Genomic DNA, 19,765 nt, shown 5'->3' with positions numbered 1-19,765 from the left:
TAACCACTGCGCCACGACAGGAACTCCTGGAAGGCTTTTAACTACTCTTTTAAATTTCTTCCACAGGATTTATCACTTCAAAATTGACGTTATATTTATTTTCCTACTAGGATGTAAGCTTCAGCAGGGAAGAGGTCTTTATTTTATTTGCAGCTGTACCTCCAGCATCTAACACAGTAGCTGACAGTGTAGAAACTCTGGGAAGCCATGAATGAAAGGCATTCTTACTCATCTGGTTGCTTCCAGACAGCCCTCTACCTGTCTTCTTCTCAGTATAGAATTTGAAAAATAATTTTTTTTCTCTACATAATTTTTCCCTTGTTGGCTCTTAGTATCAGGGGCAGATTCTCTGAGGCTGTGAGAAGAGAGTAAAGAATCGGAGATGTGTTCTTCTCTAGGGCACGTGAACATACTTGTTTCTACCAAGCTTTCGTATATTTCACTAGAGGAGAATTTTGCTTTGGCTGTAGTTTTATCTCTGCTACAATAAAACCCTAGAGCACAGGAGTAGAAAATGTGTCCTTCACTTATTTAGAGCACGTATACTGCTCCCCACTTGCCCATGAATGTAGACATTTATAATACAGCTTACACTGATGTAGCACTTATTTCATCCTGCTGCTTTTCATGTTTTATTTATTTATTTTTACTTTTTTTGCTTTTTAGGGCTGTACCCATGACATATGGAAGTTCCCAGGCTGGGGGTTGAATTGGAGCTACAACTGCTGGCCTACACCACAGCCACAGCAATGCAGGGTCCAAGCCACATCTGCAACCTACACCACAGCTCGGGATCCATGGCCCACTGAGGGAGGGCAGAGATCAAACCCGCATCTTTGTGGATACCAGTTGGATTCATTTCTGCTGCGCCACAATGGAAACTCCCTAAAATATTTTTCTTTTTGAAAAGTTACAGCCTCTTTTTCAAAATATTTTGAGTCCATTATTGCTTGACATTTTTGTTAAGTTGTATAAGTTAATTGGTATATTTTCTAGTATCAGGATTTATGTTCATGTTACTATGTAACATTTATTCTCATGTCTGTTCTTGGTCTTTTTTTAACTTTTATTTATATTTTGAATTCCCTGTGGATGTAGAGTGCATATATGTGTTCAGTTTTCTCAAGGTGCATAATGTAGAAATTCATTAAATGTTTTTGAATGCTGGTTAATTAAAGGTAGAAATAGTAACATTAATTAAATAATAAATAGTAGGACTTTCAAAGTTCCAAAAATTACTGTCTCTATTCCATACTTTAAATGTTAATGAGTTTCAGTTTTTTTTAATATTTGTTGAAAGGAAATTTGAAATCTAGGCCCAGAGTGATTTTCCATTTAGTAGACAAGATATAGAGTCAGAATACATGAACGTACCTCTTTCCCTAAATAATTTTTACCTTCTTTTTCAGATTGTTGCCAGCAAAGGTGGTTTTGAAATGGTCACCAAAGAGAAGAAATGGTCTAAAGTGGGTAGCCGCTTGGGATATCTGCCAGGAAAAGGAACTGGGTCTCTTTTGAAGTCACATTATGAAAGAATTCTCTACCCATATGAACTTTTCCAGTCTGGTGTCAGCCTTATGGTGAGATGCATCATTTTCCTTGGGAGTGGATAAGTCCATTCTGCCAAGTATCAACTTTAGACTCTTCCCCATTATAAGTTAGCAGTTGGCTGTGCATAGCAAGTTGAAAAAGGTTTCTGTAGGTTCCAAAATTCAGGTAGTAAAATGTTGATTAAAAATAACAGCTATTTTTGGTGGTTTACAAGATGAAGGCTAAGGGGGATGAAGAATGTTTTCTTATTTATTTAAAATGTTTAAACTTAGACATGACTTAAACGCTTTGAAAAAGAGTTTCATGTTTGTTTTTTTGTGTTTTTTTGCTTTTTAGGGCCGCACTGGAAGCACGTGGAGGTTCCCAGGCTAGGGGTCTAATCCAAGCTACAGCTGCCGGCCTACATCACAGCCACAGCAACCTGAGATCTGAGCTGTGTCTGCAACCTACACCACAGCTCACGGCAACACCAGATCCTTAACCCACTGAGCGAGGCCAGGGATCGAACCCACAACCTCATGGTTCCTAGTCAGATTCGTTCTGCTGCGCCACTATGAGAACTCCCTGATTTCATGTATTTTTTTTTTTTTAGCTTTATTGAGGTATAATGTACATATCAAAGAATTCACTTATTGTAGGTACACAGTCAGCTTTAATAAATTATACCTTTACACAGCAGTTGCCACAGTCCAGTTTTAGAACCCTTCTATCAGCCTCAAAAGTTCCTTTGTGTGTGTTTGGTTTTTGCTCCTACCCTTAAACCTGGAGAACTCCTGATCTGCTTTCTGGCTCTATAGTTTTGCCTTTTCTAGAACTTCCACATAGAGGGAATCATACAGTATGATTTTGTGTATGACTTCTTTCATTTAGGTTAATGTTTTTAATGTTCATCCAGATTTTAGTGTTAGTGCTTCATTCCTTTATATGGCTGAATAATATTCTGTTGTATGGATATACCACATTTGTTTATTCATTTATCAGTTGATGGACAGTTGGTTTGTTTCCAGTTTATGGATGTTATGAATAATGCTGTGAATATCCATGTACCAGTCTTTGTGTAGACATATGTTTTCATTTCTCTTGGGTAGATACCTAGGAGTGGAATTGCTGGGTTATATGGTAAGTTTATGTTTAACTTTTTAAGAAACTGCCAAACTGTTTTCCAAAGTGGCTGAACCATTTTACATTCCCACCAGTACTGTAGAGGCTTCCAGTTTCTCCACATCTTTGCCAGCACTTGGTATTGTCAGTTCTTTTGCTTACAGCCATTTTAGTGGGTGTGTAGTGATATCTCATTGTGGTTTTAATTTTTATTTCTCTAATGACTAATGGTGTTGTGCATCTTTTCATGTGCATATTAGTCATTTGTATATCTTCCTTGATGAAGTGTCTGCTCAGATCTTTTTTTATTGGGTTGTTTGTCATCTTATACTTGTTTTAAGAATTCACTATATATTTTGAATATAAGTCCTTTATCAGATGTATGATTTTATAAATATTTTCTCCTAGTCTGTGGTTTGTCTTTTCATTTTTATAATGGTGTTTATTTAAAGAATAGTTTATTGATTTCCCCACTTTTGTGGTTTGTGCCTCTGTTGTCATATCTAAGAAATCTTTTCCTAACTCAAGGCAACAAGGTTTTCTTGTTCTCATTTAGAAGTTTTATAGTTTTAGCTTTTATGTTTAGGTCTGTGACCCATTTTGAGTTATTTTTTTTGTGTATAGTATGAGGTAGAGGTCTAAGTCTGTTTTGGGGCAGCTGGGAAGGGGTATATGAATGAATATTCAGTTTTTCCAATGTCATTTGTTTAAAAGACTGCCCCTTTCCCATTGACTTACCTTGGCACCTTTGTTGAAAATCAGTTGACTGTAAATATATGGGTTCATTTCTAGTGTGTTTTATTTTCTGGTCTGTATGTTTACCCTAATACCAATACCATGCAGTCTTGAATACTACAGCTTTATAGTAAGTTTTGCTATTTGGTAGTGTAATATATTTGTTCTTTTTTTCAAAATTTCCAAACAGTTTTCATTACCACATAAATTTTAGGATCCACTTCTCAATATCTACAACAAACACCTACTAGGATTTTGATAGGAATTGTCTTGAATCTGTAGATCAGATTGGTGGGGGAATTGTATCTGGTTTCATGTAGTTTTAGATTTTTCTTAGAAATTTATTATTTTTCTCCTGATTCCCAAGTCTGATTTCTGATCATTGAATATGTCTTCTTCCTGTGCTCTTGATTCTTTAGGGTGTACAAATGCCTAATTTAGATCTTAAGGAAAAAGTGGAGCCTGAGGTTCTTGGAACTGATGTCCAAACTTCCCCAGAATCGGGCACAAGAACGAACATTCTGCCGAAGAGAACAAGACGTGTCAAATCTCAGGTACTAGTTTCCATGAGCCATTTTGACAGGAATTTCTAGTGTGTTAACTGTGCAGAACTGTCAATCTGATTATGAGGGGGGTCATTCACATGCTGTTCTTTAAAACTTGAGACTTACTTTTTCATTTACCTTTGAGGTGAATGGGGAGGAAATTGTAAAATTCAGTCTGATTTGATTTAGGGAGTTCTTTGTTAATTTTGAATAGTTTTGACAGGGATGACAAATCAGAGAGGGACTCTGAATACTGTAGGGCTAATTTCATAGACTGATAAATTCTACTGTATTTTATTTTCATGGTTAGTGTAAGTGAGAAGAGTAGGAAAGAGTGGTTTTATTTTTCACTCAACATTCCTTTAAAAATGAGAGTATAAGTTTCTTAGTGTCTGTACCATTCCAATGTAATTTCTGTAGTGTTCTTGTAACCCAAAATAATTTTAAAGCCTAATGAATGCATCAGAAGAAAAAATTTCCTTTTGTCTGCCCTCTCACCTCCCCTTTCCTTTCTGGTCCTCAAAGTTGTATTTTTAAAGGGTTTTAGTAAAGATAAGTCTGTAGGCTAGGGCAGCGAGGTGCTCTTAGAACTTTGAGATATGGTTAATTTAAGTGAACACATAGGTGATCTGGAATAGCAATTTAACTGAATTCCCAATTTTTTTTTTTTTTTTAATGTATTTTTAGGGCTGCACCTGTGGCATATGGAAGTTCCCAGGCTAGGGGTTGGATCGCAGCTGTAGCTGCCAGCCTGTACCACAGTCATAGCAATGTGGGATCCAAGTTGCGTCTGAGACCTACACCACAGCTCACGGCAAGGCTGGATCCTTAACCCACTGAGTAAGGACAGGGATTGAATCTGTGTCCTTATGCATACTAGTTGGGTTCGTTACTGCTGAGCCATGACAGGAACTCCTGGATCCTAAGTATTTAAGAATGGAAATGCTTCCCATTGAAAGTGGGTTCAGCATTAACAACAGATACTGGATCTGGGGCTGTGAGGAGTCTTGTCCCTGGAGAGGCAGGCCACTGATACTTCATCTTGCTTTCCAGAGCTCAGGGGATGTGTCTTTTTTGTGCCATGTCTGCTTTCCTTGTTTAAAGTTTATGCTTACTAAATAACTTCCTGAGTAATAATTTAGCTTCTTAGGTACTTTGAAAGCAGAAAGGTAGGTGTCTTGGATGGGGAATATGAATATAATGGAAATTCGTTGGAAAATGATAGCTCCCTTTAAAATTACTTAACTCTGATTTAGTTGATAAGTGATTTTCATTGTCTTGGTTGATCTCAGAACTTTTGATTGTCTTTGGTTATTTAGTGATGATTCTGTTTCAAGACATGAAACCCTTTTAAGGACTAGTGTCTCTGATATAATGACTCAACTTTAAAGGGTTGCCCAGGTGACCCTGTCTGTCTAATCAGTTGCCAGCTTGTGATGAAATCTCTTTTGATGTTCCTTCTGAAACCATAAAAAAGTCTTATTTCTAATTGCTTTTCTTTATATAAGCAGTATGGATCACAGGACTTCCCTGGTGGTGTAGTGGGTTAAGGATCCATCATTGTCTTTGCTGTGTCCCTGGCTATAGCTATGGTGTGAATTTGATCCCTAGGTTGGGAACTTCCATGTGCCACAGGTGCAGCAAAAAAACAAAAACGGAATAGGGACAACATAGAATGCTTTTACCCGTTGTAATAATTGTCACTGTAGTCAGACTGGTTAATATTAGGTAGTAATTAGAACCATTTTAGGACTTGGAATTAAGAATTTCTTCACTTCACAGTTTGTCTTTAATTAACATTGCCAAGTCTGCTTCATTGCTAGTCTTCTGTTTTGGAAAGAAAGTAAAGGCTTTCTGGTAGAACTTCAACCTCTTGCCCCATACACAAAACTGTTTGGTATTCATACTTCTTTTTTTTTTTTGGCCATGCCTGTGGCATGTGGAAGTTCCTGGGCCAGAGATTAAACCTGTGCCACAGCAGTGACAATGCTGAATCCTTAACTGCTAGGCCACTGGGAAACTCCTTGGTATTCATTCTTAATCTCTGTCTGTCTCTGTAGGTAAAGTATAACTTCTTCTCTAAGGGTAATCTTTCCACTTCCATCCTTTTTGGCTTTAAGAACAGAAGAATCTCTTCCTAGATAGTTGCTTACTCCTTGTCTCGTTTTATGAAGAAGTTTCTTGATAAATTGTGTGTATTGTCTCATTTCCTCAGTATCTGTTTTAGTCTTATACTCCGTAATCTGGCTTTGAGCTAGTTTCACTGAAACCGCATTGTTCAAATTACCACTGAGTTAGTAATTGTCAAATGCTGAGGACCTGTTTTCATTTCTTATCCCACTTCATCTCTGATCTTGTTATTTCTTTTCCTTGAGATTGATTAACTCGATTTTTCTTTGGCTTCTGTGACACCTCTCTTCCGGTTTTCTTCTCCTCCCCCTGACCACTCCTCAGTAATCTTTACCTCTTCCTCCTTGCTTTACATGATACTTTCAGTCCTTTCCTATCTTCACTCACCCCAGCTATCTCTTCTGCCTGTGATTTCACTTGACTACCTCTCTCTCAGGACTCCTCAAGATGTCTTGACATCCATGCTTCTTTCTTGTTCCCCAGGGATTTTGTGTGTGCGTGCATGTGTGTGTTTCGCCTTGGTGGCCACAGCACAGGTATGCTAAACTCAGTACTTCTGAAACATTACCACCTTTTCCAGATCTTTTTTTTTTTAATATATATATTTTCTAGCTTGATGACAAAGACAAATGTAGCCATCGAACAGTCTCTCAAATAAGACAGGAATTAGGAAAGTTTCCTACTCCCCTCTCCTGGCTCTGTCATATCATTTGCCATACTTTTTTTTTTTTTTCATTTGTGACTTTCTAGAATGAATTCCTTGAAAGCTGGAATTGCTGTTTATCTCAAGAATCACCAAACCCTTAACACATTTATATATTTGAATAAAGCCTATAATACAGTTATGTCCCATTACTAGTGACATTAAGTTTGAGCCAGATTTCCTCATTATAAAGTACCCTTCTCTTTGTAGTAAAAGTAATCAGAGTAAACTGTAAAGCATTATGTCTCACCCAATAGTTTTAACATTCATTGATGATCCTTGCCTTAGTTAACTATATGGGTGTTTGCAAACTGGGTGATTTTTTTTGGCTCTGTCACTTCTGTGTTTATTAGGTTGCATTTTTCTTTAAAGAACTCTTTCTAGGAGTTCCTGTTGTGGTACAGCAGAAACAAATCTGACTAGTGTCCTCGAAGATGCGGGTTCTGTCCCTGCCCTTGCTCAGTGGGTTGGACATCTGGCATTGCTGTGAGCTGTGGTGTAGGTTGCAGACTCGGCTTGGATTCTGTGTTAAAGTGGCTATGGCATAGGCCAGCAGCTGCAGCTCTGATTTGACCCCTAGTCTGGGAACTTACATATGCTGTGGGTATGGCCCTAAAAATCAATAAAATAAAAATAAGAATACTTTCCTTATGTATTTTTCATACAGTGAAATGTGTATGTCTTAAGTGTACAGTTTGATGAATTTTAATGAATGTACATACCTGTTGAACCATGACTGACCTTTTTAGTATCACTGTAGATAGAGCATGATTTTTTTTTTTTTTAGCGCCCCACAGCACATGGAGTTCCCTGGCCAGGGATCAGATCCGAGCCTTGGTTGAGACCTAAGCTACAGCTTCGTCAATGCCAGATCCTTAATCCACTGTGTCCAGAATTGAACCTGTGTCTCAGCACTCCCAAGAGGCTGCCAATCCTGTTGTGCCACAGTGGGAACTCCAACATGATTGATTAAATGTCTTACTACTTTTTATTCCTTTTTGATAATTGAAAATTTCTGAAGTGGGCTAATGGTAGCCCCTTCAAGCAGCTCATATGTTCTTTTGACACATTTGCTTCAGTTTTTGAGCATATACTTTCTAGCACAAAAAGCCTCATTGTCTTCTTGCCCTGCCTTAGATGTGGAATCAACTGTTTCTCCAAGGAATCCTGTCTCATTTAGGAAGAATGGTATTTAGAAACCAAGATTTGAGCACAGTGTGCTTGTTCCTACCAGGATATTGTTGCTTATAGACCCTTCTTGTGGTCAGGGCTGGGAAAACAATTTAAGAAAATTATGATTTTCTATTTTTGGCTCATACTTATAATTCCAGTTCTAATCCAGCATTACAAAGTTCTTTTGGTTTATGTGCTAGTTGTTTTCCCAGCATTTTGTATTAGGAACTTGATTTACTTATTCTGTTCTTTTGTTTTGATTGCTATGTTTAAGACTACAAGTTTCCTGTGATTTAATTCTTCCTTTGTACCCGAGATTCTGATATATAGTATATACATGATATATAGAGAGAGATTAAAAATTTCAGGTGGGAGGGTCTTTTGATTTTTGATTTTGTTATTTTTAGTTTTATTCCAATAAGATCAGAAAATGTCATTATATTATTTCTATTTTTTGGACTTTGTTGTCTATCTGAAAAGGTTGCTGGAAAGATTAATTGATTAAAGTACTTTGATATGGCACATACTGTATACTCACTATAATTAGCTTTTATTATTACATATGCTGCTTTTTTTTTTTTTGTCTTTTTGTCTTTTCTAGGGCCGTACCCACAGCATATGGAGGTTCCCAGGCTAGGGATCCAATTGCAGCTGTAGCCGCCAGCCACAGCCACAGCAATGCCATATCTGAGCCATGTCTGCAACCTACACCACAGCTCACGGCAATGCTGGATCCTCAACCCAGTGAGCGAGGCCAGGGATGGAACCCGCAACCTCATGGTTCCTAGTCGGATTTGCTAACCACTGAGCCGCAACGGGAACTCCAACATACGCTGCTTTAATAGTGGTAAAGAATGTGAGTGTTATGTTTATTTTTGAACTGTAGAGATTATTTAGTAGAACCAAATCAGTCTACCAGAGTTTTGTGGGGTGTCTTTTTAAGGTCACACCCAGGCTAAGGGTCTAATCAGAGCTGCAGCTACTGGTCTACACCACAGTCACAGCCACAGATCTGAGCCGTGCCTTATGACCTACGCTACAGCTTATGGCAATGCTTGATCCTTGATCCACTGAGCAAGGCCAGGGATTGAACCCTCATCCTCATGGATATTAGTTGGGTTTGTTACCACTGAGCCACAATGAGAACTCCCCAAAGCTTAAAGATAAATTTTGAAGTGCCTTTTTGGTTTGTTTGGTTCTTACATGATTTTTTTAGTAGTCCAGGCTGCACATGTGTGTCGGTTGTTACATAGCTAGAGACTTATCAAGTAGTCTATATTTTATTCTGGTTTGTTTTATTCTTATTCTTATTGACTAAGAGTGTGTGTGTGTGTGTGTGTGTGTGTGTGTGTGTATGTATGTGTGTATATATATACTTTTTTTTTTTTTTTTGGTTTTTTTTCCTTTTTTTTTTTTTTTTTTTTTTTTGTCTGTTGTCTTTTTGTTGTTGTTGTTGTTGCTATCTCTTGGGCCGCTCCCGCGGCATATGGAGGTTCCCAGGCTAGGGGTTGAATCGGAGCTGTAGCCACCGGCCTACGCCAGAGCCACAGCAACGCGGGATCCGAGCCGATCTGCAACCTACACCACAGCTCACGGCAACGCCGGATCGTTAACCCACTGAGCAAGGGCAGGGACCGAACCCGCAACCTCATGGTTCCTAGTCGGATTCGTTAACCACTGCGCCACAATGGGAACTCCCTTTTTGCCTTTTCTAAGGCGACTCCAGTGGCATATGGAGGTTCCCAGGCTAGGGGTCGAATCGGAGCTGTAGCCGCCGGCCTACACCACAGCTCACAGCAACGCTGGATCCTTAACCCACTGAGCAAGGCCAGGGATCGAACCAGCAACCTCATGGTTCCTAGTCAGATTTGTTAACCACTGTGCCACGACGAGAATTCCTAAGTATATTTTAAGTAAATCTTGGTTATCAGTCTGCATTCAGAGATTATCTAAATTCACAGTGTAGCACCTGTGTCTATCAGGAAGCTGTCTTCTTCAAGTTTTAGAGTGGCAAATGACAGTAGCTTAAACGTTGATAACACAGTTTTCATATAAGGATACATTTTCTACTTTGGAGTTTCAGAGATAAGTGGTTCTGGAAGGGGTGGTTCAGCAACTTCACATTGTCATCAAGGGTCCAGGCTTTTTCCATCTTTCTGCCTTGCTTTCTTCAGTGAATGGGTGATAAATCTCCTCTTGATTGCAGTATGGCTGCTGCAGAGTCCAGCACTGTGCATTCACCAGACTGACTCTCCTGGCATTGGGAAGGAGATTGGGACAAAAGGGCTTACTCTTCTTTTTTTTTTTTTTAGTGCTGCACCTGCACCTGCCGGCAGCTACAGCTCCGATTCGACCCCTAGCCTGGGAACCTCCATATGCTGCTGGAGTGGCCCTAGAAAAGGCAAAAAGACCAAAAAAAAAAAAAAAAAAAGTATATATAAATATGTATATATATATGCACACACACACTTAGTCAATAAGAATAAGAATAAAACAGGATTCCCGTTGTGGCGCAGTGGTTAACGAATCCGACTAGGAACCATGAGGTTGCGGGTTCGGTCCCTGCCCTTGCTCAGTGGGTTAACGATCCGGCGTTGCCGTGAGCTGTGGTGTAGGTTGCAGACTCGGCTCGGATCCCGCGTTGCTGTGGCTCTGGCGTAGGCCGGTGGCTACAGCTCCGATTCAACCCCTAGCCTGGGAACCTCCATATGCCGCGGGAGCGGCCCAAGAGATAGCAACAACAACAACAACAAAAAGACAAAAAAAAGAATAAGAATAAAACAAACCATGTTTTATTTTCTTTTTTAGTGCTGCACCTGCGGTAATAATGCACCTATTGCATTATTACCAGTATTGTACCAAAAGTTCCCAGGCTAGGGGTTGAATTGGAGTTGCAGCTGCAGGCCTACACATCAGCCACAGCAACACCGGATTTGAGCCGTATCCACAACCTACACTGCAGCATTTGACAACACCAGATCCTTAACTCACTGAGTGAGCCAGGGATCAACATGCATCCTCAGGGAGAGAGTGTCAGGTCCCTAACCTGCTGAGCCACAACAGGAACTCTCTGGCTTATTACTCTTTTATTAGAAGATGAAAGTCTTCTGCAGGGATTTCCAGTAGACCTTCCTATGTCTCATTGACTAGATAACATTCTCACCTCTGGTTAGGTCCTCATTAACCCAGAGAAATGGCATTGGTCTGATTGGCTTAGGACAGTCATTGTTCATCTTCTGGGATGGGCATAATTGTCCTCTAATCAAAGATGACTGTCCATTAGCAAGTTAGAAGTGAGGATTTCTATTGCATTATTACCAGTATTGTACCAATAGTTACCAGTAGTATCTGTGTCTGGCTAGAACCTAATTGACAACTATGCTTTTATGAAAGGTAGGTTTTTTTTTGAGGAAAGGAATCTGGGCGTTGCGTAGTGCTTTGGTTGCCATTCAGCTGTTGTGAGGCAGCAAGTGGATTTAGAGACAAGAATTCAACTAATTTTTTCCTTTTTTCAAATTGGGTCTTGAAACTTCCTGGGTAAGAAAATAAATTTATGAATCAAAGTAATTAGACTAATGTCAGTTTTATTTGTTTATATTTTAGTCAGAATCTGGAGAAGTGAATAGAAACACGGAACTGAAGAAACTTCGAATTTTTGGGGCTGGGCCCAAGGTTGTAAGCCTGGCAATGGGAGTAAAAGATAAAGAAGGTAAAATATGTTATTTTGGCTTGAAAAGAAATAAGGTACAACAGTGTGGTTCTAAGCAGATTCAAATGATACTTGAATTTTAGTCTGCTTTGTGGTTTTCTTTAGAATTGTAAACTTGCATCGTGGTTCCTAGGCAAATGTATTTTTAATGGCAGATAATCCTAAGATTTGAGGAACCATATTATGTTGAATTTTTATAATATTTTGGAAGAGAAAATTTCCTTCTCTATGTCTGATATGTGACATAGAAATTGTAGTTTGTACAGGCTAGTTTATGAGAAATGGCAAAATTAATGGTCCTCACGTGGTGCTCTAAAGCTTATTACTTTTAAATTTAAAAATAGGTAGAATAAGCAATGAGATCTGCTGTCATAGCACAGGGAACTGTATCTAGTCTCTTGTGATGGAACATGGTGAAGGATAATCTGAGAAAAAGAACTATATGTATGTGTGTGTGTATATATATATATATATATATATATATCTCCTTCATATGTATATGGCTGGGTCACTTTGGTGTATAGCAGAAATTGACACAACACTGTAAAACAACTATAATAGAAAAGAATAAAAATCTTACAAAAAGATGTAGAGGATTCTGTGTCTGACCTTTAGTATCAATATACTGGGGAGAAGAACTAATGACTTATAGTCTAACTGTAATTTTGACATTTTTCTGTAATTGCCTTGCTAGGTTATGACACTTCATTTAGTCTTTGAAGAATACTCAATCCTCTCAGCACATTAGAAACTTTCTGTTAAAATTGCTAATGCAAAGATCATTTCACTGTTCTGTGTACGTGTCAGTTCTAAAACCTAGTTTAAAAAATACTGTGTTTGGGGAGTTCCCGTCATGGCGCAATGGTTAACCAATCCGACTAGGAACCATGAGGTTGCGGGTTCGGTCCCTGCCCTTGCTCAGTGGGTTAACGATCCGGCGTTGCCGTGAGCTGTGGTGTAGGTTGCAGACACGGCTCGGATCCTGTGTTGCTGTGGCTCTGGCGTAGGCTGGTGGCTATGGCTCCGATTCGACCCCTAGCCTGGGAAACCTCCACGTGCCGCAGGGGCGGCCCAAGAAATAGCAAAAAGACAAAAAAAAAAAAAAAATAGAAACAAAACAAACAAACAAACAAAAAACAATTTAATGACGACTTCGCACTACTTTCAGGATAAGCCACAATCACTGACGTGGCATCTGAGGCCCTCTGTGATGATTATTCTAAGCCAAATTCTGGCTTAAAACTAGTCTCAAATTGGTTCCTGATAAGTATTATATATAGGCAGTGTACAGTTAGTAGGTAAGCTCCTTGGAGCTTGGTTGGAGCTGTCACTGACTGTAATTTGGGGCAAGTTATCTAACTTCTCTGTGCTTCAGATTTTTATCTTTAATGGGGGATAATAGTTTATTTACCTCATAATGTTGTGAGATTTTAGCTAATTTAAATAACTTTAAATAGTGTCTGGTACATGGTAAGTGCTCAGCATTAGTTCTTAATATTACTATATAACTGTTTTTATTTTAAGATGAGGTCTCCCGAAGACGAAAAGTTACCAACAGGTCAGACGCATTTAACATGCAAATGAGACAACGGAAAGGAACTCTCTCTGTTAACTTTGTAAGTGTTCTAAGTTGTGTCAGGAGGAGAGGATTTATTTTTATTTTACTTTACACTGTTTATCTTGCTGTATCTTGGTATGCTGTATAGTTAGTTCATTTAGTTAGAAGACTTGACGTGAATCTAAAGTTGCAGCTTTGGACATTCCTGTCGTGGCTCAGTGGTTAATGAACCCGACTAGTATCCATGAGGATGCAGATTCAGTCCCTGCCCTCGTTCAGTGGGTTAAGGATCTGGCGTGGCCATGAGCTGTGGTGTAGGTTGCAGATGCGGCTCGGATCTGGTGTTGCTGTGGCTGTGATGTAGGCCGGCAGCTACCGCTGCGATTTAACCCCTAGCTTGTGAACCTCTATATTCCCTGGGTGTGGTGCTAAAAAGACAAAAGACAAATAATAATGATAATAATAATAATAATGAAGTTGCAGCTTTGGTTTGTATGTTAACCTTGCTTTGTCCCACATACGTAGACTGTACCCCAAGTCATACCTTGAGTGAGTTAAGTGAGAGAATGAAGAGAATCTCTGAATCCTTAGCTGTATTAGACAATGCTCAGAATTTAGTTTTCTACCAGTAAAGACTGTATATAGGAAGGGTGGCGTGGTATATTTTATTTATATAAATTGACTTTCAGGTATCTAGATTTATACTGGATATGCTTTTATTATTCTCATACCTTTATATGCTTTTATTAACTTGCATGTAGAAGCTCTGAGGAAATTTAGGGAATTTTATGGAAAGCTGTTTAATTATTTAAAACAAATATTCAAGGAGTTCCCTTCTTGGCTCCGTGGTTAACGAACCCAACTAGGAACCATGAGGTTGTGGGGTTGATCCCTGGCCTCTCTCAGTGGGTTAAGGATCTGGAGTTGCTGTGAGCTGTGGTGTAGGTTGAAGATGCGGCTTGGATCCTGCGTAGGCTGGCAGCTGTAGCTCCAATTCAACTCCTAGCCTGGGAACTTCCATGTGCTGTGGGTGCGGCCCTAAAAATCAAAATAAATAAATAAAAATAAAAAAATAAATGTTCAATGTTTAAGTTTACTTTTTAGTGTACATTATTTTGTTTTTCAATTAAGGAGTTCCTGATAAAATTTAGTATTACAGAAAATAGACTTTTATTTTTGTTTTTTAACAGGTTGATCTCTATGTTTGTATGTTTTGTGGTCGGGGAAATAATGAAGATAAATTGCTGTTGTGTGATGGATGTGATGACAGCTACCATACGTTTTGTTTAATCCCCCCACTACCGGACGTGCCCAAAGGAGACTGGAGGTGTCCTAAATGTGTCGCTGAGGTACAAGCCAACCGTACCTTTTAAAATAGGAGCAGTAGTGTGTGTGTGCACACACATACAGTACACACATCCTCTAAAGCTTCTTCCTCTCCCTTCATTGTTTGGAATCTCCAGGGTTTTCAAAAAGCGATATTGACTAGAATGTAATAATTCTTCGGTGGCAGTTTGTTTGTTAAACGCTCTTTTTTCTGAGTATTGCTTGGAAAGTCTATTTATTCCTGTAGACTTCTGCTCAGAATATTCATATTCTTGGAAGACAGTAAAAATGAAGAAAGTTTTTTACATTAAGAAAATATAAAAATTAGACATAAAGCTCTAGAATTTAGCATTTATGCATCCACTTTCATGCTACCAAATAAACTGATGGTATCTTTTAGCTTATTTAAATTTTGACTTGATTGTATAAATTATTATTGAAAGATTATAATGATCTCATTGTCTCGAAATGCCTTATCTGTTTACTTATTTTAACAAAATGTTCTGATAGGACATTGATGGGAAAGAGTTGGCTGGGTGTATCTAGATGTACTCAAAGATGTATATTTATGGCTTTTGAGTTACTTTTTATTTATTATTTTCAAGGTTAGATGATTCAGAAGTAGTTCTACTCTAAGTATTCGTGCTAAGAAATTGATCATGGTGGTTGACAGTGTGGGAAAAAACCATTCTTCTATTTAGATATCCTAGCAGCCCAGCAGATCTCCCTTTGTTCGTGACCTTTCCTCCCTCCGTGAACATTTCTCTTCTCCACTGAGGATAATGGACATCCCTGGGCTTGATTCCAGGTTGTTAGTCCTCCAGGTGTTTGTCTTGATGCCAGGGCTTAATACCAGCTCAGAAGCCTAAAGCTGTCTCATTACCACCTTCCTAGAGGAAGGTGTGCAAATGCAGTTGCAGTTTTACAGTAGTTCCTGATTCCACATTGTTTTGTGGTCTAGAGTTGACTGGCTTTGCTTCATCTAGGGAAGTGATCAAAGAAGGTAGCACATGAGAGCCTTGATGCTTTTTTCAGTGCAGTTTCGGTGAGTTAATCATAGATGTTTTTTCTTCCCAGGAATGTAATAAACCTAGAGAAGCCTTTGGATTTGAACAAGCTGTACGAGAGTATACACTTCAGAGCTTTGGAGAGATGGCAGATAATTTTAAGTCTGATTATTTCAATATGCCAGTCCATGTGAGTATCTTACAGGTCACTTTGGGGAGGTATGAAAGTTTTATCTGATCCAAAGCTTTTGCTGTGCATTTTATTTTTTTATTATTATTACTATTTTTTTGTCTTTTTGCCATTTCTTGGGCCGCTCCCTCGGCATAGGGAGTTTCCCAGGCTAGGGGTCGAATCGGAGCTGTAGCCACCGGCTTATGCCAGAGCCACAGCAACACGGATCCGAGCCGCGTCTGCAATCTACACCACAGCTCACGGCAACGCCAGATCCTTACCCCACTGAACAAGGCCAAGGATCGAACCCGCAATCTCATGGTTCTTAGTCGGATTCGTTAACCACTGTGCCACGATGGGAACTCCTTGCTTTGCATTTTAAAAACTTTCATTGTTTTATAGAAAATAATGACAGCATGAAAAAGATGATAGAATACCATATCTATAGATTAGGGGCCTGGCGTCTGTTTCTGTTTCTTTCACTCTTATGGCAGAGTGCACTCTCCTGTTGAGAACTTGACTCTGATCTTTCACTTGTTTGTTAGTCTCTGTGAGCACATTCCTTTACAGAAAAGGATGAAGCATGTGGCAACTGCTGCTTTTGTTTAGTTATTTGTAATATGAGGTTTGCTCTTTTCTAGGTTGCATCTTGGGCTTTTAAAAATCTTTATCAAAAAAATTTGCCAGAGTTCCTGTTGTGGCTTAGTGGTTAACAAACCCAACTAGGAACCATGAGGATTCGGGTTCAATCCCTGACCTCGTTGCCATGAGCTGTGGTGTAGGTTGCAGACGCGGCTGGGATCCCACATTGCTGTGGCTCTGCAGTAGGCCAGCGGCTATAGCTCCAATTCAACCCCTAGCCTGGGAACCTCCATATGCCTCAGGTGTAGCCCTAGAAAAGGCAAAAAAAAAAAAAAAAAAAAAAAAAAGACAAAAAAAAATTGCCAAAGCTATTAAAATTCAGCTTTGATTTTTGTATTTCTTTTTTCTTCCTTATGTTCTTGGTCATCTTTGTCCTTCTTAGTTGGAAAGCAGCTTGCAGAAGATGACAGTTCATGTTCATTATGTTTTTCTGAACATCTAAGTTGTCTTTGGCTTTTTTTCATCCTCACTTGGAAAAGCTAGGACTGCAATCTTTTCAGCTCTGAGAATTGAGAAGGTTTTCTATTTTTTTCATGGGTTTTTGTTCTCTTGACCTGTGTATTATGTTATAGTGGTTATAGTGAGTTGGTAATCTGTAATTTGTTTTCTCTGTCTAGATGGTTCCCACAGAGCTAGTAGAGAAGGAATTCTGGCGGCTGGTGAGTAGCATTGAAGAAGATGTTATTGTGGAGTATGGAGCTGATATCTCCTCAAAAGACTTTGGAAGTGGATTTCCTGTAAAGGACGGTCGGAGAAAGATGCTGCCGGAAGAAGAGGTGCAGAGCATATAGTAGTGTCCAAACTTCTTAGCCCAGTCTGGTTCAGCCTTTGCATAGACACTGCCTTTCCTTAGTCTTAAGGGACTACATTCTTTTAAATATTAAATATGTAGGATTTGGACAGTAAAAATAGTCTTCTGTTATTAAAAAAAAAGTTCAAAGTACCTTAAAAAATTATTTAATTTTTGGGAGTTCCTGTTGTGGCACAGTGGAAATGACTCCGACTAGGAACCATGAGGTTGTGGGTTCGATCCCTAGCTTTGCTCAGTGGGCTAAGGATTTGGCGTTGCCGTGAGCTGGGTATAGGTTGCAGACACGGCTTGGCTCAGTTGGTTAAGGACCCTACATTGTCTCCATGAGAATGTGGCTTTGATTCCTGGCCTTACCCAGTGGATTAAGGACCCAGTGTTGCCATGAACTGGGTGGAACAGCTGCAGCCTGGATCTGGTGTTGCTGTGGCATAGGCCCCAGCTGTAGCTGTGATTCAGCCCCTGACCCAGGAACTTCCATATGCTGCAGGTGTGGCCATAAGAAGAAAAATCTAGAAGTGATTTAAGTTTAAAAAAAAATAGGGAGCTGCTGTTGTGGTTCAGTGGGTTAAGAACCCAACTAGTATCCATGAGGATGTGGGTTCGATCCCTGGCCTCACTCAGTGGGTTAAGGATCTGGCATTACCGTGAGCTGTGATTGCAAACATGGCTTGGATCCTGCATTGCTGTGGCTGTGGTGTAGGCCAGCATCTGTAGCTCTGATTTGACCCCTAGCCTGGGAACTTCCATCTGTTGCAGGTTCAGCCCTAAAAAGCAAAAAACAAACAAAACATAATGGTAGGTCCATAATGAAGTTTCCTTCAACACCTCAGCAGGAAGGTTTTCAACTATTCATTTAAACTATAGAGGTCTCGCTGTGGCACAACTGGCTCAGTGGTGTTTCTGCAGCATTAGAATGCAGGTTCGACTCCTGGTCTGGCACATGGGGTTAAAAGATCCAGTTTCGCTGCAGTTGTGGCTTGGATCTCACCTCTGGCCTGGGAGCTGCATATGTTGCAGGATGACCAAAAAAAAAAAAAAAAAAAAACTATAGAATCAATACCATGTGTGAAGTGTTGCTTACCAGGGAGGCTCTTAGAGACCCACTGCTCGAGGTTTTAACATTTTCTAAATTAATTAATTAATCTTTTTAGGGCTGCCCTGCAGCATATGGGGGTTCCCAGGCTAGGGGTCAAATCAGCTGTAGCCTCTGGCCTACATCACAGCCGTAGCAATGTCAGATCTGAGTGGCATCTGGGACCTACACCACAGCTCACGGCAAGGCCAGATCCTTAACCCACTGAGTGAGGCCAGGGATCAAATCTGTGTGCTCATAGATCCTAGTCAGATTAGTTTCTGCTGAGCCATGGTGGGAACTCCCTCAAGGTTTATAATTGAGGGCGACATAGGCACCCTCTGCCTAACTCATTGCAACATACCAGACTTCCAGAAGGAGAGCAGGTTGCATAAACCACATTATGCGGTCTCGGCACTGTGAGCCACTCTGTGTCACCATAGGGAACTGTTCACCGTGCAGGTTTCCAGATGCCAGCCAAAGGCCAGACTTTTAACTGGGCCTTTGGAATGTTAGCTGTGTTAGGTTTGCTATGTTAAAGTAACTGTTTTCTGCACACTGCTACTCTCTGCAGTCTCTCATATATTGCTTTTTCTTAAAATTTTAAGGTTAGTGGGTCTTTGGGTGTTCATTTTGCAATTCTGTCTATTTTTGTTTGAAATTTTCCATATTAGAAGCTTAAGAATATTTAAGATATTTATCATATTATTTCACTTTTCAGCATATTTTATTTCCCTTTTGAATATAGAATAACATCCAACTTTCTTAGTCTGAAATTTAAGATTAAAAATCTGATCTTTTCTGGTCTTATTTTCTGTTTTTTTTTTTTTTTTTTTTTTTTTGAGTATGACTGTTCCATCTGTCACTTTACCTGCCAGACCAATTCTTCGAAGCTCTGCTCAGGTTCTTCCTTTTCCTTATCTTAATGATCTAGAGCCACAATGATGACTATTTTGTTGTCTTCTAAAGAATTATATAATTTACTCTTGTATCTGTATTTGGAGTTGAATGTTGCCTTATCTTGGAACTTTTTTGTATGCAGGCCTTGTTTCTTCATCTAGATTCAGTATTTTTTCAGCTAGCCAGTGGACAACAGCACAGAGTAGTATCAATAAATACTACCCAAAAAGCATATTGAGTAATAGTTATTTATTGGCTACACCTGCTGCATGTGAAAGTTCCCAGACCAGAGATTGAATCTGAGCCACAGCTGTAACAATGCCCCATCCTTAACCCATTGCACTTGGCTAGGAGTCAAACCCATGTTTCCACAGCAACCTGAGCTGCTGCAGGTCCTTAACCCACTGTGCCACATTGGGAACTCCTCGAGTGTATTGTTTTGAAAGCCTCTTTTTTTATTAAGCCTGATGAGAGTAGGAATCATATGTCTTTAATTATTCCTTATTGGAATTCCTGCTTAAACCTTTGTTGGAATTTCTTCTAACCTCTGTGACTTTTATCTACACTTTTATATTTTCTTATCTTTGTGCTGCATTGTGAATGATATGTTCGAATCTATCTTCTAGTTCA

At 39.4% G+C, this 19,765-nt stretch overlaps 1 protein-coding gene across 1 annotated transcript in view; it reads left to right on the top strand.

Annotated features, from left to right (window-relative positions):
- The window catches only part of KDM5A (lysine demethylase 5A), an 87,353-nt gene that overhangs the window by 12,758 nt on the left and 54,830 nt on the right, over positions 1-19,765 (top strand). Inside the window, exons 4-10 of the mRNA XM_021092486.1 lie at positions 1,410-1,580; positions 3,807-3,941; positions 11,542-11,647; positions 13,172-13,263; positions 14,396-14,554; positions 15,609-15,728; positions 16,970-17,128. Of these exons, the coding sequence (XP_020948145.1) occupies positions 1,410-1,580; positions 3,807-3,941; positions 11,542-11,647; positions 13,172-13,263; positions 14,396-14,554; positions 15,609-15,728; positions 16,970-17,128 (942 nt within the window). The remainder of the gene's footprint in view (positions 1-1,409; positions 1,581-3,806; positions 3,942-11,541; positions 11,648-13,171; positions 13,264-14,395; positions 14,555-15,608; positions 15,729-16,969; positions 17,129-19,765) is intronic.

This window comes from Sus scrofa, chromosome 5, assembly GCF_000003025.6.
Source record: "Sus scrofa isolate TJ Tabasco breed Duroc chromosome 5, Sscrofa11.1, whole genome shotgun sequence".
NCBI classification, from domain to species: Eukaryota; Metazoa; Chordata; class Mammalia; order Artiodactyla; family Suidae; genus Sus; species Sus scrofa.
The sequence above is the reverse complement of the archived record's forward strand: the minus strand, read 5'-3'. Positions and strand labels throughout refer to the sequence as shown.